We start from the raw sequence: 26,355 nt of genomic DNA on the forward strand, positions 1-26,355 counted from the left end.
CACCGTAAACCAAACCCTTACCCTAAACCGGGTCCCCCACCACTGTAAACCAAACCCTTACCCTAAACCGGGTACCCTACCACCGTAAACTAAACCCTTACCCTAAACCGGGTACCCCACCACGTAAACCAAACCCTTACCCTAAACCGGGTACCCCACCACGTAAACCAAACCCTTACCCTAAACCGGGTACCCTACCACCGTAAACCAAACCATTACCCTAAACCGGGTACCCTACCACCGTAAACCAAACCCTTACCCTAAACAGGGTACCCTACCACCGTAAACTAAACCCTTACCCTAAACCGGGTACCCCACCACCGTAAACCAAACCCTTACCCTAAACCGGGTACCCTACCACCGTAAACTAAACCCTTACCCTAACCCGGGTACCCCACCACCGTAAACTAAACCTTTACCCTAAACCGGGTACCCTACCACCGTAAACCAAACCCTTACCCTAAACCGGGTCCCCCACCACTGTAAACCAAACCCTTACCCTAAACCAGGTACCCCACCACCGTAAACCAAACCCTTACCCTAAACCGGGTACCCCACCACCGTAAACCAAACCCTTACCCTAAACAGGTTATAGGCTGACACACTGTGGTTATAACCAGCAGCTTTGCGGCGCCGGGTATTGCAGGAGGTGTTAAGTGATCGCCCATAGTTACCAATCCAGTTCTGTCATTTGAAAGGAAAGCATTGTCGTTAATGTAACTCAACTAAAAAAAAAATCAACACTGTATAACTTGATAAAATGCTGTTTACAGTACTGTAATTAAACATGATTTTACACTGTTGCCTGATCCTGTTTTAGGTGGTGGATTGTTTCTTCTTTATTTCATAATATCCTGGGGTCGTCCAGTGGTCTTGTGCTGTGGTGGAATGTCTCCCCATCATGCTTGCACCAATCCAATGCTTTTTAATAGCATGAGGTGAAATGAAAGCGTGAACACTTGTGGATGCAGGGGTATCAGAACGCAGCCTATTTCTTTCCCCTCTCTCCCCGAAATCAATTTGTCCCCCCCAATCCCTCTTGCACCAACCCTGTAGTCACATGTCCCTAATTCCAATTGATGTTTGCCCTTATGAGGTGTCTTCCTACAACAACAATAACAACAACTACAACGATATACGAAATATGACATTGTAACATGGGTGTATGTAAGTGTTCCCTAGTCTTTGAACAAGAGCCTTCAGGCCTTTTGCTCTAACTGACAGGGGATTAACCTTTGCCAGCAAGACCAAAAGCCCTTGGGTCAGGGTAGTAGGAGACAGTCTTTTCATTATACTGCCCTGACACAGAGAGCCTACTGCAGGTTACAATGTCAAGCGAATGAAAAGCGCTTAAAGCGGCAATCAGCAGCAGAAACAATAAAGCATCGTCCATGTCCCTGTTTTTCGGGTAAAATGGGACGGGGCTGGAGACATGTTACCACTCTCAAATTCATAGCCAGAGCTGCGAGGACTGGCCATGCATGATATAGCTTGAGGCTATACAGTGTTTGTTTACAGTTACATGTTAGTCATTTAGCAGACGCTCTTATCCAGAGCGACTTACAGTTAGTGAATACATACATTTTCAAGGCCTAATGGATCGCGCATCACACAATATGAATGGTGTGATTGGTAAGATGTTTCCACCTTTTAACCGGGTGATTGTCGTCTAATCCGGTGCACAGTAACGTGCTAGCTGGGTACTTACTTGCATGTGCGTGCGTGTGTGTGCTGATCACGTTTTGGTGGCGTGATAGATAAACCAATCACGATCGCAAAAAAAATGATATCAACCAATGACTGCCTGAACAGTCCTCCCTTGGCATGTGAGATTGGCTAATAGGAAATGCTGAATGAGCCTCTGCGGTTTTTGGATGCTGCTCGGTGATGAAACAGAGAGAGAAGAGGCGAATCCGCATCACTGGGAATCTGATTTTACGGAGCAGGAAGCAACAGCCACTTCACAGAAAGAAACACAATCACTTTAAACATGGAAAAGAAACAGACCATCAACTTCGGTGCTGGACCTGCAAAACTACCACAGTCTGTAAGTTGACTTTTTACTGTGCATTAGAAAACCGAAGAAGTAAATGCTTGTAGCCTGTAACATGAAGAGAAACCGAAATGAATGGTATGGATGCTACTTTTTCCGTAATGCAAGTTGCAAAAGTGCAACGTTTTTTTTTTTTTTTATCTTTGATGCGTTTTATTTGATAAGAGCATGCAAGCGATTGCGCTGTTGCATCCCTTCGTCATTGAAACAGCATGATAGATTTATATTTTTAAACTGACGATTTGATCACTGTGAACAGAAACAACGTGTTTAAACATGAGGAAAAATCTTGGCGTCATGCAAGAGTAGGCTGGGAGGCGAGTCGCTTGGTGAAACTAGATGGTTGAGTTGCATCAGCCGCGTAACCGTTCATGTGGAAAATCCTTTAAATCTATGCTTCGGTGCCAAGCGATGCTATTCACCTCTGGGTGCTAGAACCACTGTCAAGTCGGGTAGGGCTCATCCAAAAGTTGTTGATTTATCCGGCTGCCACCAGTTCATTGTGTTCCCCCGGCTAACCCTGCACCTTAGAGGCTGCTGCCCTATATTCATAGACATGGAATCACTGGTCACTTTAATAATGGAACACTAGTCACTTAAATCATGTTTACATACTGCTTTACTCATCTCATATCTCTTATGTATATACTGTAATCTATTCTACTGTATTCTAGTCAATGCCACTCTGACATTGCTCGTCCTAATATTTATATATGGCTTAATTCCATTCTTTTACTTTTAGATGTGTGTATTGTTGTGAATTGTTAGATACTAATGCACTGTTGGAGCTAGGAACACAAGCATTTCGCTACACCCGCAATAACATCTGCTAAATATGTGTACGTTAACAATAAAATGTGATTTGATTTAGAATGACCTGTATTCAAACTAAAATAAATGTATTCAAGACTTGTAAGGGTTTTCATTGAAGTGAATGATTTGAATTTAAACGTGAATGTGCTGTGTCCCCAGGTGCTGTTCCAGGCGCAGAGAGAACTGCTGGACTATAATGGCAGCGGGATCAGTGTCCTGGGTTAGTGTCTCTCTCTGTCTGCTCCAGTGGGCACACACTGGTTGAATCAACATTGTTTCCATGTAATTATTATTTTATATATACAGTGGGGAAAAAAAGTATTTAGTCAGCCACCAATTGTGCAAGTTCTCCCACTTAAAAAGATGAGAGAGGCCTGTAATTTTCATCATAGGTACACGTCAACTATGACAGACAAAATGAGAAAAAAATAATCCAGAAAATCACATTGTAGGATTTTTTATGAATTTATTTGCAAATTATGGTGGAAAATAAGTATTTGGTCAATAACAAACGTTTCTCAATACTTTGTTATATACCCTTTGTTGGCAATGACACAGGTCAAACGTTTTCTGTAAGTCTTCACAAGGTTTTCACACACTGTTGCTGCTATTTTGGCCCATTCCTCCATGCAGATCTCCTCTAGAGCAGTGATGTTTTGGGGCTGTCGCTGGGCAACACAGACTTTCAACTCCCTCCAAAGATTTTCTATGGGGTTGAGATCAGGAGACTGGCTAGGCCACTCCAGGACCTTGAAATGCTTCTTACGAAGCCACTCCTTCGTTGCCCGGGCGGTGTGTTTGGGATCATTGTCATGCTGAAAGACCCAGCCACGTTTCATCTTCAATGCCCTTGCTGATGGAAGGAGGTTTTCACTCAAAATCTCACGATACATGGCCCCATTCATTCTTTCCTTTACACGGATCAGTCGTCCTGGTCCCTTTGCAGAAAAAACAGCCCCAAAGCATGATGTTTCCACCCCCATGCTTCACAGTAGGTATGGTGTTCTTTGGATGCAACTCAGCATTCTTTGTCTTCCAAACACGACGAGTTGAGTTTTTACCAAAAAGTTATATTTTGGTTTCATCTGACATTCTCCCAATCCTCTTCTGGATCATCCAAATGCACTCTAGCAAACTTCAGACAGGCCTGGACATGTACTGGCTTAAGCAGGGGGACACGTCTTGCACTGCAGGATTTGAGTCCCTGGCGGCGTAGTGTGTTACTGATGGTAGGCTTTGTTACTTTGGTCCCAGCTCTCTGCAGGTCATTCACTAGGTCCCCCTGTGTGGTTCTGGGATTTTTGTTCACCATTCTTGTGATCATTTTGACCCCACGGGGTGAGATCTTGCATGGAGCCCCAGATCAAGGGAGATTATCAGTGGTCTTGTATGTCTTCCATTTCCTAATAATTGCTCCCACAGTTGATTTCTTCAAACCAAGCTGCTTACCTATTGCAGATTCAGTCTTCCCAGCCTGGTGCAGGTCTACAATTTTGTTTCTGGTGTCCTTTGACAGCTCTTTGGTCTTGGCCATAGTGGAGTTTGGAGTGTGACTGTTTGAGGTTGTGGACAGGTGTCTTTTATACTGATAACAAGTTCAAACAGGTGCCATTAATACAGGTAACGAGTGGAGGACATAGGAGCCTCTTAAAGAAGAAGTTACAGGTCTGTGAGAGCCAGAAATCTTGCCTGTTTGTAGATGACCAAATACTTATTTTCCACCATAATTTGCAAATAAATTCATTAAAAATCCTTCAATGTGATTTTCTGGATTTTTTTTTCTCATTTTGTCTGTCATAGTTGACGTGTACCTATGATGAAAATTACAGGCCTCTCTCATCTTTTTAAGTGGGAGAACTTGCACAATTGGTGGCTGACTAAATACTTTTTTCCCCCACTGTATTTGTGTATGTATGTATGTATGAATGTATGTATATATGTGTGTATATATATATATATATACATGCATACATACATTACCAGTCAAAAGTTTGGACACACCTACTCATTCAAGGGTTTTTCTTTTTTTAAACTATTTTCTACGTTGTAGAATAATAGTGAAGACATCAAAACTATGAAATAACACATATGGAATCATGTTGTAACCAAAAAAGGGTTAAACAAATCAAAATAGATTTTAGATGTTAGATTCTTCAAATAGCCACCCTTTGCCTTGATGACAGCTTTGCACACTCTTGGCATTCTCTCAACCAGCTTCACCTGGAATGCTTTTCCAACAGTCTTGAAGGAGTTCCCACATATGCTGAGCACTTGTTGGCTGCTTTTCATTGGGTCATTGTCCTGTTGGAAAAATAAATGATAGTCCCACTAAGTCCAAACCAGATGGGATGGCGTATCGCTGCAGAATGCTGTGGTAACCATGCTGGTTAAGTGTGCCTTGAATTCTAAATAAATCACAGACAGTGTCACCAGCAAAGCACCATCACACCTCCTCCTCCATGCTTCACGGTGGGAACCACACATGCAGAGATCATCCTTTCACCTACTCCGCATCTCTGAGCCAAGTAAAGCCCCCCCGGCCAAACCCTCCCCTAACCCAGACGACGCTGGGCCAATTGTGCGCCGCCCTATGGGACTCCCGATCACGGCCGGTTGTGATACAGCCTGGGAATCGAACCCAGGTCTGTAGTGACGCCTCTAGCACTGCGATGCAGTGCCTTAGACCGCTGTGCCACTCGGGAGGCCCGTTTCCACGTAATCTCAATGAAATTAAAACCAATGTGGAATAGCCGTCTTTGCCCAGTGGGGCCTGTCTGTCATGTTTTAATGACATGGTGTCTTTATTAGCTAGCTAATTTATTTTATTGTATTTTATTCTGTCCGTGCAGAGATGAGCCATCGGTCGTCAGACTTCACCAAGATCGTGAACATCACAGAGAACCTGTTACGGGAGCTGCTGTGAGTGTACACACAATCCTACTGATTCTGATTTTCTCTGATCATCTCTTCTTCTGATCATCTCTTCTACTGATCATCTTTTCTACTGATCATCTTTTCTACTGATCATCTCTTCTTCTGATCATCTCTTCTACTGATCATCTCTTCTTCTGATCATCTCTTCTACTGATCATCTCTTCTACTGATCATCTCTTCTACTGATCATCTCTTCTACTGATCATCTCTTCTACTGATCATCTCTTCTACTGATCATCTCTTCTACTGATCATCTCTTCTACTGATCATCTCTTCTTCTGATCATCTCTTCTACTGATCATCTTTTCTACTGATCATCTCTTCTTCTGATCATCTCTTCTACTGATCATCTCTTCTTCTGATCATCTCTTCTTCTGATCATCTCTTCTACTGATCATCTCTTCTACTGATCATCCTTTCTACTGATCATCTCTTCTACTGATCATCTTTTCTACTGATCATCTCTTCTACTGATCATCTCTTCTTCCCTCTAGCTTTCTATTATTTTCTTCCTCTGCTACTGGATCATATTTCTGTTTAATTCTGGAGTGTTTAAGAAACCACTGGAGAATGTTATCAACTGTCTGGGAGAATGTGTTGGTGTCTGCATGTGTTTTAATCTGTCTGGGAGAATGTGTTGGTGTCTTTGCATGTGTTTTAATCTGTCTGGGAGAATGTGTTGGTGTCTTTGCATGTGTTTTAATCTGTCTGGGAGAATGTGTTGGTGTCTTTGCATGTGTTTTAATCTGTCTGGGAGAATGTGTTGGTGTCTTTGCATGTGTTTTAATCTGTCTGGGAGAATGTGTTGGTGTCTTTGCATGTGTTTTAATCTGTCTGGGAGAATGTGTTGGTGTCTTTGCATGTGTTTTAATCTGTCTGGTAGAATGTGTTGGTGTCTTTGCATGTGTTTTAATCTGTCTGGGAGAATGTGTTGGTGTCTTTGCATGTGTTTTAATCTTTATTTTGCTTGAACTCGTGACATTTTACCCTGGCTGCCTTTCAGACGAGTTGTGCATTCTAGAAAACCCCAGGTTATTGGCGAGGCAACAGTGTATCTTTCTAGAACACCCCACATCGTTGGCTAGGCAACATCATTGGCTGTTGAATGCAGAACTAGCTCGGCTTCGAGTCCTGGGCCCGTTTCCTGGTAGCGATGGATCTTACGCTTACAAGTGTTTTTGACAACGCATCGTTCCTATAATGGCCGAACAACTCGCATGCGTTTCCCAAAACACTGCGAAGGGAGAATTTTCACTAAGTGCATCACTGGAACATGTGTTGATACTGATAAGATGGAAGGAAAGGCAGCACTGATCTCAGATCAGCTTTCTCCATTCAACTCTTACCATAACATTATAATTATTCCATAATACTCACAATGGATCAGCTCCTAGAGAGATATCAGCCTGTCACCTACAGCGGGGGAGAACAAGTATTTGATACACTGCCGATTTTGCCGGTTTTCCTACTTACAAAGCATGTAGAGGTCTGTAATTTTTTATCATAGGTACACTTCAACTGTGAGAGACGGAATCTAAAACAAAAATCCAGAAAATCACATTGTATGATTTTTAAGTAATTCGTTTGTATTTTATTGCATGACATAAGTATTTGAAATTACAGACCTCTACATGCTTTGTAAGTAGGAAAACCTGCAAAATCGGCAGTGTATCAAATACTTGTTCTCCCCACTGTATGCACGCACCACCACCTATCTCCCCACTGTATGTATGTATGCACCACCACCTATCTCCCCACTGTATGTATGTATGCACCACCACCTATCTCCCCACTGTATGTATGTATGCACCACCACCTATCTCCCCACTGTATGTATGTATGCACCACCACCTATCTCCCCACTGTATGTATGTATGCACCACCACCTATCTCCCCACTGTATGTATGTATGCACCACCACCTATCTCCCCACTGTATGCACCACCACCTATCTCCCCACTGTATGTATGTATGCACCACCACCTATCTCCCCCACTGTATGCACCACCACCTATCTCCCCACTGTATGTATGTATGCACCACCACCTATCTCCCCCACTGTATGCACCACCACCTATCTCCCCCACTGTATGCACCACCACCTATCTCCCCCACTGTATGCACGCACCACCACCTATCTCCCCACTGTATGCACCACCACCTATCTCCCCCACTGTACACGGCTGCAAATATTGAGGCTGTTTATTCTACCGCTGTAATAATAATATAATAACGCTCTCAGTCACAGATTTAGGACGTTGTTACACTTGATGAAATATATCGAGGAACAAATTAGACTAGCCTTTAATTGGCAAAATATACTGAACAAAAATATACTGAACAAAAATATACTGAACAAAAATATACTGAACAAAAATATACTGAACAAAAATATACTGAACAAAAATATACTGAACAAAAATATACTGAACAAAAATATACTGAACAAAAATATACTGAACAAAAATATACTGAACAAAAATATACTGAACAAAAATATACTGAACAAAAATATACTGAACAAAAATATACTGAACAAAAATATACTGAACAAAAATATACTGAACAAAAATATACTGAACAAAAATATACTGAACAAAAATATACTGAACAAAAATATACTGAACAAAAATATAAAATGCAACATGTAAAGTGTTGGTTTCATGAACTGAAATAAAAGATCACAGAAATGTTCCATGTTGATAGATTCCTCAATTCTTTTCATAGATTTTTGCATTCTTCATCAAACCATTTGTCATTGTTGTTAATTTTCTTAGGTTGTCTGGTTGACATTTTTAGATTTGACTCTCTCTCTCCCTCTCTCCAGGAGTATCCCAGACAACTACAAAGTCATGTTCCTCCAGGGGGGCGGGACAGGCCAGTTTAGTGCCGTCCCCCTCAACCTGATTGGTCTAAAGGAGGACAGGTGTGCTGATTACATAGTGACGGGCACCTGGTCGTCCAATGCTGCCAAGGAAGCTGAGAAATACGGCAAGGTCAACGTGGTGCACCCCAAACTGGACACCTACACCAGTAAGTGTGTGTGTGTGTGTGTGTGTGTGTGTGTGTGTGTGTGTGTGTGTGTGTGTGTGTGTGTGTGTGTGTGTGTGTGTGTGTGTGTGTGTGTGTGTGTGTGTGTGTGTGTGTGTGTGTGTGTGTGTGTGTGTGTGTGTGTGTGTGTGTGTGTGTGTGTGTGTGTGTGTGTGTGTGTGTGTGTGTGTGTGTGTGTGTGTGTGTGTGTGTGTGTGTGTGTGTGTGTGTGTGTGTGTGTGTGTGTGTGTGTGTGTGTGTGTGTGTGTGTGTGTGTGTGTGTGTGTGTGTGTGTGTGTGTGTGTGTGTGTGTGTGTGTGTGTGTGTGTGTGTGTGTGTGTGTGTGTGTGTGTGTGTGTGTGTGTGTGTGTGTGTGTGTGTGTGTGTGTGTGTGTGTGTGTGTGTGTGTGTGTGTGTGTGTGTGTGTGTGTGTGTGTGTGTGTGTGTGTGTGTGTGTGTGTGTGTGTGTGTGTGTGTGTGTGTGTGTGTGTGTGTGTGTGTGTGTGTGTGTGTGTGTGTGTGTGTGTGTGTGTGTGTGTGTGTGTGTGTGTGTGTGTGTGTGTGTGTGTGTGTGTGTGTGTGTGTGTGTGTGTGTGTGTGTGTGTGTGTGTGTGTGTGTGTGTGTGTGTGTGTGTGTGTGTGTGTGTGTGTGTGTGTGTGTGTGTGTGTGTGTGTGTGTGTGTGTGTGTGTGTGTGTGTGTGTGTGTGTGTGTGTGTGTGTGTGTGTGTGTGTGTGTGTGTGTGTGTGTGTGTGTGTGTGTGTGTGTGTGTGTGTGTGTGTGTGTGTGTGTGTGTGTGTGTGTGTGTGTGTGTGTGTGTGTGTGTGTGTGTGTGTGTGTGTGTGTGTGTGTGTGTGTGTGTGTGTGTGTGTGTGTGTGTGTGTGTGTGTGTGTGTGTGTGTGTGTGTGTGTGTGTGTGTGTGTGTGTGTGTGTGTGTGTGTGTGTGTGTGTGTGTGTGTGTGTGTGTGTGTGTGTGTGTGTGTGTGTGTGTGTGTGTGTGTGTGTGTGTGTGTGTGTGTGTGTGTGTGTGTGTGTGTGTGTGTGTGTGTGTGTGTGTGTGTTGTGTGTACATGGTGTTCTGTGTTAACAGTTTAATGTAGCAGAATTACTCTCCTCATGTCTCCTGTTGACACTAACTATCCGCCTCACACCACAGACCTACGCTAACATCACGTGACTGATTCCCACACTAACTGATTCCCACACTGGTCCTCTGTAGCTCAGCTGGTAGAGCACGGCGCTTGTAACGCCAAGGTAGTGGGTTCGATCCCCGGGACCACCCATACACAAAAAATGTATGCACGCATGACTGTAAGTCGCTTTCGGATAAAAGCGTCTGCTAAATGGCATATTATTATTATTATTATAACAACATGACTGATTCCCACACTAACAACATGACTGATTCCCACACTAACAACATGACTGATTCCACGTTACATCCTATGGTTTAGAAAGTCATAGAATTGCGGTGCTCGACTCAATAGCTCATTATTAAAAGTATTTTTGAGTGCAGGGTTCAAAAGAAAAGCAAAACCAGCGATCACTGAAATAGTCTTTCAGTTTTCATGTTCTGTGGAAGTTTCTTTAATAGATGTGAACATGTCCTTTGTGCTGTTACTGAAAAAGAACACCACCAACTGGTGGGGGTCGCGAAAGAGGTGCCGTTTTATAAGATGGGTACAACTGTCACAGCGTCCCGGTACAACTGTCCTGGTGTCCCGGTACAACTGTCCCAGCGTCCCCGTACAACTGTCCCAGCGTCCCCGTACAACTGTCCTGGTACACCTGTCCCAGCGTCCCGGTACAACTGTCCCAGCGTCTCCGTACAACTGTCCCAGCGTCTCCGTACAACTGTCCCGGCGTCCCGGTACAACTGTCCCAGCGTCCCCGTACAACTGTCCTGGTACACCTGTCCCAGCGTCCCGGTACAACTGTCCCAGCGTCTCCGTACAACTGTCCCAGCGTCTCCGTACAACTGTCCTGGTGTCCCGGTACAACTGTCCCGGTACAACTGTCCCGGCGTCCCGGTAAGAGGACTGAAATGACCAGTAGGAGGTGAACTCATGTTTTATTACCATGCTCAAGACAGGCACACACAGCAGACAGGCAGTGGACTAGTGGAAGTGATTTCTGTAGAGAAGACAAAGCATATACAGTAGGGAGAACAAGTATTTGATACACTGCCGATTTTGCAGGTTTTCCTACTTACAAAGCATGTAGAGGTCTGTCATTTTTATCATATGTACACTTCAACTGTGAGAGACGGAATCTAAAATCAAGAAAATCACATTGTATGATTTTATATAGTAATTAATTTGCATTTTATTGCATGACATAAGTATTTGATCACCTACCAACCAGTAAGAATTCCAGCTCTCACAGACCTGTTAGTTTTTCTTTAAGAAGCCCTCCTGTTTTCCACTCATTACCTGTATTAACTGCACCTGTTTGAACTCGTTACCTGTATAAAAGACACCTGCCACACACTCAAACAGACTCCAACCTCTCCACAATGGCCAAGACCAGCGAGCTGTGTAAGGACATCAGGGATACAACTGTCCCAGCGTCCCCGTACAACTGTCCTGGTACACCTGTCCCAGCGTCCCGGTACAACTGTCCCAGCGTCTCCGTACAACTGTCCCAGCGTCAAAACTGTTCGCTGCTCTGGCACCCCAATGGTGGAACAAGCTCCCTCACGACGCCAGGACAGCGGAGTCACTCACCACCTTCCGGAGACATTTGAAACCCCACCTCTTTAAGGAATACCTGGGATAGGATAAAGTATTCCTTCTAACCCCCCCCCCCAAATTGTAAAGTGGTTATCCCACTGGCTATAGGGTGAACGCACCAATTTGTGAGTCGCTCTGGCTAAGAGCGTCTGCTAAATGACGTTAATGTGCCCTTGAGCAAGGCACTTAACCCTAATTGCTCCTGTAAGTCGCTCTGGATAAGAGCGTCTGCTAAATGACTAAAATGTAAATGTAAATGGATAAAATTGTAGACCTGCAGAAGGCTGGGATGGGGTACAGGGCAATAGGCAAGCAGCTTGGTGAGAAAATGGAAGAAGTTCAAGATGATGATCAATCACCCTCGGTCTGGGTCTCCATGCAAGATCTCACCTCGTGGGGCATCAATGATCATGAGGAAGGTGAGGGATCAGCCCAGAACTACACGGCAGGACCTGGTCAATGACCTGAAGAGAGCTGGGACCACAGTCTCAAAGAAAACCATTATTAACACACTACGCCGTCATGGATTAAAATCCTGCAGCGCACGCAAGGTCCTCCTGCTCAAGCCAGCGCATGTCCAGGCCCGTCTGATGTTTGCCAATGACCATCTGGATGATCCAGAGGAGGAATGGGAGATGGTCATGTGGTCTGATGAGACAAAAATAGAGCTTTTTGGTCTAAACTCCACTCGCCGTGTTTGGAGGAAGAAGAAGGATGAGTACAACCCCAAGAACACCATCCCAACCGTGAAGCATGGAGGTGGAAACATCATTCTTTGGGGATACTTTTCTGCAAAGGGGACAGGACGACTGCACCGTATTGAGGGGAGGATGGATGGGGCCATGTATCGCGAGATCTTGGCCAACAACCTCCTTCCCTCAGTAAGAGCATTGAAGATGGGTCGTGGCTGGGTCTTCCAGCATGACAACGACCCGAAACACACAGCCAGGGCAACTAAGGAGTGGCTCCGTAAGAAGCATCTCAAGGTCCTGGAGTGGCCTAGCCAGTCTCCAGACCTGAACCGAATAGAACATCTTTGGAGGGAGCTGAAAGTCCGTATTGTCCTTCTCCGTGGCCGACGTGATTAAGACATTTAAGCATGTTAATCCCTGCACGGCTGCCGGCCCAGACGGCATCCCTAGCCGCGTCCTCAGAGCATGCGCAGACCAGCTGGCTGGTGTGTTTATGGACATATTCAATCTCTCCCTTTCTGCTGTTCCCACATGCTTCAAAATGGCCACCATTGTTCCTGTACCCAAGAAAGCAAAGGTAACTGAACTAAATGACTATTGCCCTGTAGCACTCACCTCTGTCATCATGAAGTGCTTTGAGAGACTAGTCAAGGATCATATCACCTCTACCTTACCTGTCACCCTAGACCCATTTCAATTTGCTTACCGCCCCAATAGATCCACAGACGATGCAATCGCCATCACACTGCACACTGCCCTATCCCATCTGGACAAGAGGAATACCTATGTAAGAATGCTGTTCATTGACTATAGCTCAGCATTCAACACCATAGTACCCTCCAAGCTCATCATTAAGCTCGAGGCCCTGGGTCTGAACCCCGCCCTGTGCAACTGGGTCCTGGACTTCCTGACGGGCCGCCCCCAGGTGGTGAAGGTAGGAAACAACATCTCCACTTCGCTGATCCTCAACACTGGGGCCTCACAAGGGTGCGTGCTCAGCCCCCTCCTGTACTCCCTGTTCACCCATGACTACGTGGCCAAGCACGCCTCCAACTCAAACATTAAGTTTGCAGACGACACAGCAGTAGTAGGCTTGATTACCAACAATGACGAGACCGCGTACAGGGAGGAGGTGAGGGCTCTGGGAGTGTGGTGCCAGGAAAATAACCTCTCACTCAACGTCAACAAAACAAAGGAGATGATCGTGGACTTCAGGAAACAGCAGAGGGTCCACCCCCTATCCACATTGACGGGACCGCAGTGGAGAAGGTGGAAAGCTTCAAGTTCCTTGGCATACACATCACCGACAAACGCAGACAGTGTGGTGAAGAAGGCGCAACAGAGCCTCTTCAAACTCAGGAGGCTGAAGAAATTCGGCATGGCACCTAAAACCCTCACAAACTTTTACAGATGCTTAGGGTCATTGTCCTGCTGGAAGGTGAACCTCCATCCCAGTTTCAAATCTCTGGAAGACTGAAACAGGTTCCCCTCAAGAATTTCCCTGTATTTAGAGCCATCCATCATTCCTTCAATTCTGACCAGTTTCCCAGTCCCTGCCGATGGAAAAACATCCCCACAGTATGATGCTGCCACCACCATGCGTCACTGTGGGGATGGTGTTCTCGGGGTGATGAGAGGTGTTGGGTTAGCGTTTTCTTTGATGGCTAAAAAGCTTAATTTTAGTCTCATCGGACCAGAGTACCTTCTTCCATATGTTTGGGGAGTCTCCCACATGCCTTTTGGCGAACACCAAACATTTACTTATTTTTTGTGGCCACTCTTCCGTAAAGCCCAGCTCTGTGGAGTGTACGGCTTAAAGTGGTCCTATGGACAGATACTCCAATCTCCGCTGTGGAGCTTTGCAGCTCCTTCAGGGTTATCTTTGGTCTCTTTGTTGCCTCTGATTTAATGCCCTCCTTGCCTGGTCCGTGAGTTTTGGTGGGCGGCCATCTCTTGCCAGGTTTGTTGTGGTGTCATATTCTTTCGATTTTGTAATAATGGATTTAATGGTGCTCTGTGGGATGTTGAACGTTTCTGATTTTTTGTATAACCCAACCCTGAGTTTCACTTAACCTTTCACACACATTGGAATTGAATGTTTCTTACAGAACAAATATTAAATGCATAACCATGGTAGCAATTGAAAGGGAACAGTTTGGAGATCATGGGGAAATTATTAGACCAAAGGCGAGGACACAACAGTTCACCTGACAAGACTGAATCCAAACATTACACTTGATTGTATTTACATTTTCTGTACTTTTGGCCGCATTTGTTGATAACAAAATCTAAATAAACTCTGGATACATTCAGTAACATGATAAGAATATTCCTTTTAAATGTGGTGTAGGTGCAACATAAGACAAAAAGAAGCATCAGAATTGAAGGAATTATGGATGGAGCTAAATACAGGGAAATTCTTGAGGGAAACCTGTTTCAGTCTTCCAGAGATTTGACACTGGGACAGAGGTTCACCTTCCAGCAGGACAATGACCCTAAGCATACTGCTAAAGCAACACTCGAGTGGTTTAAGGGGAAACATTTAAATGTCTTGGAATGGCCTAGTCAAAGCCCAGACCTCAATCCAATTGAGAATCTGTGGTATGACATAAAGATTGCTGTACACCAGTGGAACCCATCCAACTTGAAGGAGCTGGAGCAGTTTTGCCTTGAAGAATGGGCAAAAATCCCAGTGGCTAGATGTGCCAAGCTTATAGAGACATACTCCAAGAGACTTGCAGCTGTAATTGCTGCAAAAGGTGGCTCTACAAAGTATTGACCTTGTGGGGGTGACTAGTTATGCACGCTCAAGACGTCCGTTTTTTTTTGTTATTTCTTGTTTGTTTCACCAGAAAAAATATTTTGCATCTTCAAAGTGGTAGGCATGTTGTGTAAATCAAATGATACAAACCCCCCCAAAATCCATTTTAATTCCAGGTTGTAAGGCACCAAAATAGGAAAGATGCCAAGGGGGGTGAATACTTTCGCAAGCCACTGTATATCGACTGAATGGGTGCCGCTTTGTTCGGTATTTCAAAACGTTTGGTGGTGATAAATACAAACAATTAAACTGTTCTTTAGTTTAAAAAGCCTGTGGTGTTTAAGAGGGGCCACTACCTACGGTACCTAGGGATCAACACTTCTTCAGGTGGGTGAGGCGGTTTTGGGAGGGGTATTTATTGGTAGGAAAAAAACAACCGTTTGTATTGCTATATAGTATATTAAATCAATGGCAAAAATGTAGGCTATTTTTGGGCATAATTAATATATCATGAATCTACTTTAAATTATTAGGTGTATCACTTTTTGTGTCATCATCACGGGGCCCCGTGTAGCTCAGTTCGTTTCCCATGGGGGGCCAGTATGAAAATGTATGCACTCACTAACTGTAAGTTGCTCTGGATAAGAGCGTCTGCTAAAATGACTCAAATGTAAAACTGTAAATGCATTATGTCCACGTGGTTGCATTGTGTTTTTTAAATTGGCAAATAAATCAAATTAAAATCACAACAAAATGCAAGGTATTTATAGAAACAACAGAAACAGCTTGTAGCCTTTGGCTGGCTGTGGTTAGCTGGAAGGTGGCAGGCCCAATTTGAGAAATTCCTTGCTATTGTGTTTCAAATTAGCTCATGGCTAGATGGCTTGCCAAGGGCTTATAGCGGTCCAATGAGTGGAGGCTACCCGCCAGAGATGCAAATCATGTCTTGAATGGCAAACTCCATTCGCCTGCTGGCGGTATGAATTTATAGTCTTGGGTGTAAGGAAGGTGACAAACAGCAGGTGGGAAGACATGTTTTGCTATCTGGGAGGTGGACCCTGCAGACCTACTGTGGTTGTGAGTCTACTGTTGTTCAGACTCTGTGGACGCCTTGTTGTAGTTTTTGTTTGCCCCGTCTGGTCGTGCTTCGGTTGGGATTCCATATTTATTGGGGACCATATGTTCATATTGTGGTTGTTATGACTGGACGGTGGTTGTATTGTTTTGACCTTGTGGTCCTCCTGTCGTTCTGATTCTAGTGTTTTGACCTTGTGGTCCTCCGGTAGTTGTGATTCTAGTGTTTTGACCCTGTGGTCCTCCTGTAGTTGTGATTCTAGTGTTTTGACCTTGTGGTCCTCCGGTAGTTGTGATTCTAGTGTTGTTTTGACCTTGTGGTCCTCCTGTAGTTGTGATTCCAGTGTTGTTTTGACCCTGTGGTCCTCCTGTAGTTGTGATTCTAGTGTTTTGACCCTGTGGTCCTCCGGTAGTCGTGATTCTAGTGTTGTTTTGACCTTGTGGTCGAATGATTCTGACTGTGTGGTCTAATGATTCTGACTGTCCTCCTGCGGTCCTCCAGAGATCCCTGACCCCAGCAGCTGGTCGTTGACCCCTGGAGCGTCCTACGTGTATTACTGCTGCAACGAGACAGTGCACGGCGTGGAGTACAACTTCACCCCGGACACCCACGGAGCCGTCCTGGTCTCTGACATGTCCTCTAACTTCCTGTCCCGACCCGTCGATGTTTCCAAGGTAAGGATGAGCATTTCACTTGGTTCCAACGACACAACCATGCTGCAAAGTCAAAATTGGCTACATCATTAAAATGTATGAGCATGGAAATTAGCTTTGAGGTGTTGATTATACAGTACCAGTCAAAAGTTTGGACACCTACTCATTCCACCTACTCACTATTATTCTACATAGTATTTTCTACATTGTAGAATAATAGTGAAGACATCAAAACTATGAAATAACACATATGGAATCATTTTCAAATAGCCACTCTTTGCCTTGATGACAGCTTTGCACACTCTTGGCATTCTCTCAACCAGCTTCATGAGGTAGTCACCTGGAATGCATTTCAATTAACAGGTGTGCCTTGTTAATTTGTGGAATTTCTTTCCTTCTTAATGCGTTTGAGCCAATCAGTTGTGTTGTGACAAGGTAGGGTTGGTATAAAGAAGATAGCCCTATTTGGTAAAAGACCAAGTCAATATTATGGCAAGAACAGCTCAAATAAGCAAAGAGAAACGACAGTCCATCATTACTTTAAGACATGAAGGTCAGTCAATATGGAACATTTCAAGAACTTTGAAAGTTTCCTCAAGTGCAGTTGCAGAAACCATCAAGCGCTATGATGAAACTGGCTCTCATGAGGACTGCCACAGGAATGGAAGGCCCAGAGTTACCTCTGCTGCAGAGGATAAGTTCATTAGAGTTAAGTGCACTTCAAATTGCAGCCCAAATAAATGCTTCACAGAGTTCAAGGAACAGACTCATCTCAACATCAACTGTTCAGAGGAGACTGCGTGAATCAGGCCTTCATGTCGAATTGCTGCAAAGAAACCACTACTAAAGGACACCATTAAGAAGAAGAGACTTGCTTGTGCCAAGAAACACGAGCAATGGACATTAGACCGGTGGAAATCTGTCCTTTTGGTCTGATGAGTCCAAAGTTTAGATTTTTGGTTCCAACCTCCGTGTCTTTGTGAGACGCAGAGTAGGTGAACAGATGATCTCTGCATGTGTGGTTCCCACAATAAAGCATGGAGAAGGAGGTGTGATGGTGTGGGGGTGCTTTGCTGGTGACACGGTCTGTGATTTATTTAGAATTCAAGGCACACTTAACCAGCATGGCTACCACAGCATTCTGCAGCGATACGCCATCCCATCTGGTTTGGGCTTAGTGGGACTATCATTTGTTTTTCAACATGACAATGACCCAACACACCTCCAGGCTGAGTAAGGGCTATTTTACCAAGAAGGAGAGTGATGAAGTGCTGCATCAGATGACCTGGCCTCCACAATCACCCGACCTCAACCCAATTGAGATGGTTTGGGATGAGTCGGACGGCAGAGTGAAGGAAAAGCAGCCAACAAGTGCTCAGCATATGTGGGAACTCCTTCAAGACTGTTGGAAAAGCATTCCTCATGAAGCTGGTTAAGAGAATGCCAAGAGTGTGCAAAGCTGTCAAGGCAAAGGGTGGCTACTTTGAAGAATCAAAATATAAAATATATTTTGATTTGTTTAACACTTTCTTTGGTTACTACATGATGCCATATGTGTTATTTCATAGTTTTGATGTCTTCGCTATTATTCTACAATGTAGAAAATAGTCAAAAAATAAAGAAAAACCCTTGAATGAGTAGGTGTGTCCAAACTTTTGACTGGTACTGTAGGTTATGGTTATGCAGCATAAGGTAAATGAAAGTTTACCAACTACTGCATGCTTTTCTTTGTTAGCACTTTATAACCCAGTTATAACTTCCTGTATGTTGGTGTTTATTCAATGTGTTGTTTATAGTTTGGGCTGATCTTCGCTGGGGCTCAGAAGAACGTGGGCTGTGCTGGTGTTACTGTGGTGATCGTGAGAGAGGATCTCATTGGCCGTGCCCTGACGGAGTGTCCCATTGTCCTTGACTACCAAGTGCAGGCTAGGAACAACTCTATGTACAACACACCACCCTGCTTCAGGTAACATTTTTTCATTTTAGTCATTTAGCAGACGCTCTTATCCAGAGCGACTTAAAGGAGCAATTAGGGTTAAGTGCCTTGCTCAAGGGCACATCGACAGATTTTTCACCTAGTCGGCTCGGGGATTAGAACCAGCGACCTTTCGGTTACTGGCACAACGCTCTTAACCACTAAGCTACCTGCCGCCCAAAAAAGGTAACACACAGTGCCTTGCTTCAGGTGACACACAGTGCCTTGCTTCAGGTAACACACAGTGCCTTGCTTCAATTACAGACAAGCTTTTACAGCAGGTTTGGGTGTGCAGGCTTTTGTTCCAACCAAGCATTACAGCTCTCTCTCTCGCTCTCTATGGCCAGGCTGTCCTTTCATTTGGACATTTTAGTCATTTAGCAGACGCTCTTATCCAGAGCGACTTACAGTAGTGAGTGCATACATTTTTCATACTGGTCCCCCGTGGGAATCGAACCCACCACCCTGGCATTGCAAGCGCCATGCTCTCCCAACTGAGCCACATGAGAGTGGTCCTCACTGGGCAGCCAGGTTTGCCTGTGATGACCGGTCTCTATGGCCAGACTGTGCTCACTGAGTCTGTACCTAGTCAGTGTTTTCCTCAGTTTTCTGTCAGTCACAGTGGTCAGATAGTCTGCCACCATGTACTGTCTGTTTAGAGACAAAGCATTGAAGTTTTACTTTGATTTTTTGTGGCGTCTTTCCAATAGGTGATATATCTTTCTTTTTGCTTTGTGATGATTTGGTTGGGCCATATTTTCTGAGTGCTGTCCTGAGGCTTTGTTGGGTTGGTTTGGGTTAGTGAACTGAGCCTCAGAACCAGCTGGCTGAGGGGACTCTTCTCTATGGTCACCTCTTGGCATTTGAGGGTATTGTAATGGTAGGACTCGGGGTCACTAAATTATTATACAATTTGGTGGCTCTTTTTGGGATATGAATCAGAAGAGGGAATTGTCTTAATTCTGCTCTGCATGCGTTTGGAGTTTTTCTCTTACAGAATTCCGCAGGGTTTCAGTTGGGCCTTTGTCCCATTTGTCCAGCTCTGTAAGCTCTGCCATAGAGTGCTATTGGTTCTATTATTGATTAGAATATTTAGAGCCAGATCCTAATTGGTATGTCTAATTTAATAGATTGTTTAATGGAATAGAAAGCCCTGCTTGTTTTGTCTTTCAGTTCATTCACAGCCAGGTTGAAGTTCTCAGTGGAGCTCATGTTTAGTCCCATTATGTGTAGGAGTGTGTGTTCTATATGAGTGGAGCCCAGTAAAAAAGGAGATTAGTTTCCCTGACATCTGGACCTTTTCTGGAATATCAAAGACTAGGGAGGTTTCCAATGCCTCGCAAAGAAGGGCACCTATTGGTAGAAGGGTAAAAAATGAAAACCAGCAGACATTGAATATCCCTTTGAGCATGGTGAAGTTATTAATTACACTTTGGATGGTGTATCAATACACCCAGTCACTACAAAGATACAGGCGTCCTTCCTAACTCAGTTGCCGGAGAGGAAAGAAACCGCTCAGTGATTTCACCATGAGGCCAATGGTGACTTTAAAACAGTTACAGAGTTTAATGGCTGTGATAGGAGAAAACTGAGGATGGATCAACAACATTGTAGTTACTCCACAATACTAACTTAATTGACAGAGTGAAAATAAGGAAGCCTGTACTAAAACTATAACTAACTGTCATCCTCACCATTACGTCAGTACTACAACTACCATCATCATTACATTTTACATTTACATTTTAGTCATTTAGCAGACGCTCTTATCCAGAGCGACTTACAGTTAGATTACTACTACTACTACTACCACCACCATCATTAAACTGCCATCATTACCATCACCCCTACTACCATCATCATTACTACTACTACTACTACCACCATCATTAAACTGATATCATTACCATCACCCCTACTACCATCATCATTACTACTACTACTACTACCACCATTAAACTGCTATCATTACCATCACCCCTACTACCATCATCATTACTACTACTACTACCACCACCATCACTAAACTGCTATCATTACCATCACCCCTACTACCATCATCATTACTACTACTACTACTACCACCATCATTAAACTGCTATCATTACCATCACCCCTACTACCATCATCATTACTACTACTACTACCACCACCATCACTAAACTGCTATCATTACCATCACCCCTACTACCATCATCATTACTACTACTACCACCACCATCACTAAACTGCTATCATTACCATCACCCCTACTACCATCATCATTACTACTACTACCACCACCATCACTAAACTGCTATCATTACCATCACCCCTACTACCATCATCATTACTACTACCACCACCATCACTAAACTGCTATCATTACCATCACCCCTACTACCATCATCATTACTACTACTACTACCACCACCATCATTAAACTGCTATCATTACCATCACCCCTACTACCATCATCATTACTACTACTACTACTACCACCATCACTAAACTGCTATCATTACCATCACCCCTACTACCATCATCATTACTACTACTACCACCACCATCACTAAACTGCTATCATTACCATCACCCCTACTACCATCATCATTACTACTACTACTACCACCACCATCATTAAACTGCTATCATTACCATCACCCCTACTACCATCATCATTACTACTACTACTACTACCACCATCACTAAACTGCTATCATTACCATCACCCCTACTACCATCATCATTACTACTACTACCACCACCATCACTAAACTGCTATCATTACCATCACCCCTACTACCATCATCATTACTACTACTACCACCACCATCACTAAACTGCTATCATTACCATCACCCCTACTACCATCATCATTACTACTACCACCACCATCACTAAACTGCTATCATTACCATCACCCCTACTACCATCATCATTACTACTACTACTACCACCACCATCATTAAACTGCTATCATTACCATCACCCCTACTACCATCATCATTACTACTACTACTACTACCACCATCACTAAACTGCTATCATTACCATCACCCCTACTACCATCATCATTACTACTACTACCACCACCATCACTAAACTGCTATCATTACCATCACCCCTACTACCATCATCATTACTACTACTACCACCACCATCACTAAACTGCTATCATTACCATCACCCCTACTACCATCATCATTACTACTACTACTACTACCACCATCATTAAACTGCTATCATTACCATCACCCCTACTACCATCATCATTACTACTACTACACTACCACCATCATTAAACTGCTATCATTACCATCACCCCTACTACCATCATCATTACTACTACTACCACCACCATCACTAAACTGCTATCATTACCATCACCCCTACTACCATCATCATTACTACTACTACCTACCACCATCACTAAACTGCTATCATTACCATCACCCCTACTACCATCATCATTACTACTACTACCACCACCACCATTAAACTGCTATCATTACCATCACCCCTACTACCATCATCATTACTACTACTACCACCACCACCATCACTAAACTGCTATCATTACCATCACCCCTACTACCATCATCATTACACTACTACTACTACCACCATCACTAAACTGCTATCATTACCATCACCCCTACTACCATCATCATTACTACTACTACCTACCACCATCACTAAACTGCTATCATTACCATCACCCCTACTCAGCCATCATCATTACTACTACTACCACCACCATCACTAACTGATATTACTCTACTACCATCATCATTACTACTACTACTACTAATCACCCACCATCATCACTAAACTGCTATCATTACCATCACCCCACTACATCATCATTACTACTATACTACACCACCATCACTAACATCATACTACTATACCATCCCCTACTACCATCATCATTACTACTACTACTACTACCACCATCACTAAACTGCTATCATTACCATCACCCCCTACTACCCGTACCACTACTATTTGGAATAATAATCACAACAATAATAATAATAATAATAAGTAAGTTACTGGTTACTATGCAGATGTTGTTGTTGTTATTCAGTGTCCCTCAGGCTATGGCTCCATCGCCCATTAGTATTTTTTGTTTTTCCTTCATTTTACATTTACATTTTAGTCATTTAGTAGACGCTCTTATCCAGAGCGACTTACAGTTAGTGAATACATTTTTTTTATTTTTTTATACTGGCCCCCCGTGGGAAACGAACCCACAACCCTGGCGTTGCAAACGCCATGCTCTATCAACTGAGCTATATCCCTGCCGGCCATTCCCTCCCCTACCCTGGACGACCCTGGGCCAATTGTGCGCCGCCCATGAGTCTCCCGGTCGCGGCCGGCTGCGACAGAGCCTGGATTCGAACCAGGATCTCTAGTGGCACAGTTAGCACTGCGATGCAGTGCCTTAGACCACTGCGCCACTCAGTTACAGTTAGTGAGTGCATACATAAAAATAAAAAAATCATACTGGCCCCCCGTGGGAATCGAACCCACAACCCTGGCGTTGCAAGCGCCATGCTCTACCAACTGAGCTACACGGGACCTTCGGGTTTAATAAGTTAACATTTGGAATAGATGTAGCAATAATGAATCTCTTAGTGAGGAATATTTCTCACAGTAGAAGCGAAAGCGCATTTCTGTTTCTACCTCCCTGTTGTGGAGTGACCACATAGACGCTCCTCTTTGGGTAGCCATGTCTTTTTACGTCTGTTGTTTTCTATTGCCAATTGGTGTTCACTCAGCCTGTACTTGGTAAGGATCTGTCTCTGGTTCGTATCTCTGACAGAGTAGAGATAATCAGCCAATTCATATTCTCTGTTTAGGGCCAGATAGCTATTTAGTCGGCTTTGACATTTTGTTTCGTTTTTCCAGTGTTTTAATTATGAGTCCTTTGATTGGTTCATGATTTTGTTTATTTGGATTCTTTCTTTTGAAGCAGTGCTGGTGTCAGCTTGGTTGGTTAGGTCCAACACCAGCTGACTGAGAGGGCTCGTTTCTGGGCTCATCACCTGGGTTTGAAGTGCTTTAAATTGGAGGCTTGAATTTAGGTATAGCCAAAATGTTAATGATCTTTTTTTGTATTGTATTTTCATTGCCAATGGAAAGCGGTCTAATATTGCCCTACATGCATTAGCTGGCGTATTTCTTTGGACTTGTAGAATAGTCCGACAGAATTCTGCATGTAGGGCTTCAATTGGATGTTTCTCACATATTTTAAAGTCCAGTTTATTGCGTGGCCCCCAAACCACACTTCTGTAAAGAGCAATAGGTAGGATTACGCTGTCAACTATTTTGGTCCAAATTCTAATTGGGATGTTGTTTTTTAAATAATGTAATTTTTATTACATAAAATGCTCTGCAGGTTTTTTCTTTGAGTTCATTCACTGCCATATTAAAGTTTACCGATGCAGATATGGTCAGACCAAGGTTTGAGTCATTTTTTGTTTGTTCAATTATGGTGTTCAAGGTGTATTTATATTTGTGTTCCTAATATCTGGGGGTTTTCTGGAAAATCATGATTTTTTTTTTTTTTTATTATTTACTGCCAGGGCCCAGCTATGGCAATCAATTATGCCAATATTGCTCTAGAATGTTATGGTTCTGTTGAATACCTTTTTTTGTTTTGTTATTTTATTTGTTATTTAATTTAAATAAATAAAAAATGTGTCATTTAGCAGACGCTCTTATCCAGAACGACTTACAGTTAGTGATTGCATAAATTTTTCATACTGGCCCCCGTGGGAATCGAACCCACAATCCTGGCGTTGCAAGCGCCACACTCTACCAACTGAGCAACAGGAGGCCTTCTTTTGTTGGTGATAGAAGAACCAAATCATCAGCATATTTTACATTGACATTTACATCATTTAGCAGACGCTCTAATCCAGAGCAGGTATTTTACCTACGTCTCAAATAGTGTGAGTCCTGAGCCTGCAAAATGGTCCAACATGTCTGCTAATTCATTGATATTAATGTTGAATAGGTTTGGACTCAAACTGCAGCCTTGTCTCACACCTCAAACTTCCGATTTTTTTGTGTATTTTTTTTTGGTTTTAGATTTTTATTGCACACTTGTTTTCTGTTGTCACGATCGTTGACGAACGGGACGGACCAAGGCGCAGCGTGATATGCATACATGTTTATTTACGAATAAACACAACGACAAAACAATAAACAAACGATACGTGAAGTCCAAGGCAGCACAACACAACATACCTTAACATGGAACAAGATCCCACCACCCACTAGTGCCAATAGGCTGCCTAAGTATGGACCCCAATCAGAGACAACGAGCGACAGCTGCCTCTGATTGGGAACCACACAGGCCAACATAGATCTAGACATACTAGAATCTCAACATAGAAATATAAAACATAGAACATACACACCCTGACTCAACATATACAAGTCCCCTGAGTCAGGGCGTGACATCTGTGTACATACATTTTATTAAGTCATAAGCCTACTTTGTAAAATTCTGAAGAATAGACCTTTGAGCCAAATAGAATCTAATGCTTTTTAAGTAAATAAAGCAAGCAAAGATTTTGACCTCTTTTTTTGGGGGTTGACGTGTTTATTAATTAGTGTGTATACTATATATGGTCAGTAGTGCGATGGTTAGGGAGAAAGCCAATTTGATATTTACTTATTAAATTTTTTTATTGAAAAGTTTGGATTCTTGAATTCAAAATGCTACAGAAAACCTTTCCCAAGTTGCTGTTTACGCAAATTCCCCTGTAATTATTGGGGTCTGATTTGTCTCCACTTTTGTGGATAGGGGAGATGAGCCCCTGGTTCCAGACATCAGGAAAGCAGCCAGAAGTTAGTACCATATTGAACAATTTAACCACAGCATTTTGCAACTCAGGTGTGCTGTTTTTCAGCATCTCATTTCTGATGTTATCTATAGATTTTGAGCTTTTCATGTAGTTCTTGTTGGGTTATTGGGTAATCTAATGGATTTCGGTTGTTTTTTAATGACATTCAAGGATGTTACATTTTTGTTGAATTTCTAATTGTTTATGTTATGCTACTTTGTGTAATTTATCTTTCGAAACCATTTTTCAGAAACGTTTTATTTTTTGTTTCTGATGTTGCATTTCTTTAGTTTTCCCAGATTTTCTGAATTGACACCTTTTTTTTATTGTTTTGGTATTGTGAGTTTATTGAAGACCTGTATAGAGTTTCATCCTTTCATTTGAGTTCAGTGTTTCAATGAATTTCTCTGCGCTGTTTGAAGCCCATCTGTACTATTGGTTCATGTTGTTTTATTTATTTATTTTATTTCACCTTTATTTAACCAGGTAAACCAGTTGAGAACAAGTTCTCATTTACAACTGCGACCTGGCCAAGATAAAGCAAAGCAGTGCGATAAAAACAACAACACAGAGTTACATATGGGGTAAAACAAAACAAAGTCAAAAATACAACAGAAATACAATTAATATACAGTGTGCAAATTTAGCAAGTTATGGAGGTAAGGCAATAAAATAGGCTATAGTGCAAAATAATTACAATTTAGTATTAACACTGGAATGATGTGCAAGAGATGATGTGCAAATAGAGATACTGGGGTACAAATGAGCTAAATAAATAACAATATAGGGATGAGG

At 43.0% G+C, this 26,355-nt stretch overlaps 1 protein-coding gene across 2 annotated transcripts in view; it reads left to right on the top strand.

Moving 5' to 3' along the window:
* Positions 1-1,860: 1,860 nt before the first annotated feature.
* The window catches only part of psat1 (phosphoserine aminotransferase 1), a 35,928-nt gene continuing 11,433 nt past the window's right edge, over positions 1,861-26,355 (top strand). For both annotated transcript variants that reach the window (XR_005994059.2, XM_041835954.2), the window contains exons 1-6: positions 1,861-2,047; positions 3,026-3,086; positions 5,716-5,785; positions 8,628-8,833; positions 16,592-16,764; positions 18,540-18,709. Coding sequence is in view for 1 of the 2 variants with exons in the window: in XM_041835954.2 (XP_041691888.1) it covers positions 1,991-2,047; positions 3,026-3,086; positions 5,716-5,785; positions 8,628-8,833; positions 16,592-16,764; positions 18,540-18,709 (737 nt within the window). In the remaining variant the exon portion in view is untranslated. The remainder of the gene's footprint in view (positions 2,048-3,025; positions 3,087-5,715; positions 5,786-8,627; positions 8,834-16,591; positions 16,765-18,539; positions 18,710-26,355) is intronic.

This window comes from Coregonus clupeaformis, unplaced genomic scaffold (assembly GCF_020615455.1).
Source record: "Coregonus clupeaformis isolate EN_2021a unplaced genomic scaffold, ASM2061545v1 scaf0002, whole genome shotgun sequence".
In the NCBI taxonomy this organism is placed as follows: Eukaryota; Metazoa; Chordata; class Actinopteri; order Salmoniformes; family Salmonidae; genus Coregonus; species Coregonus clupeaformis.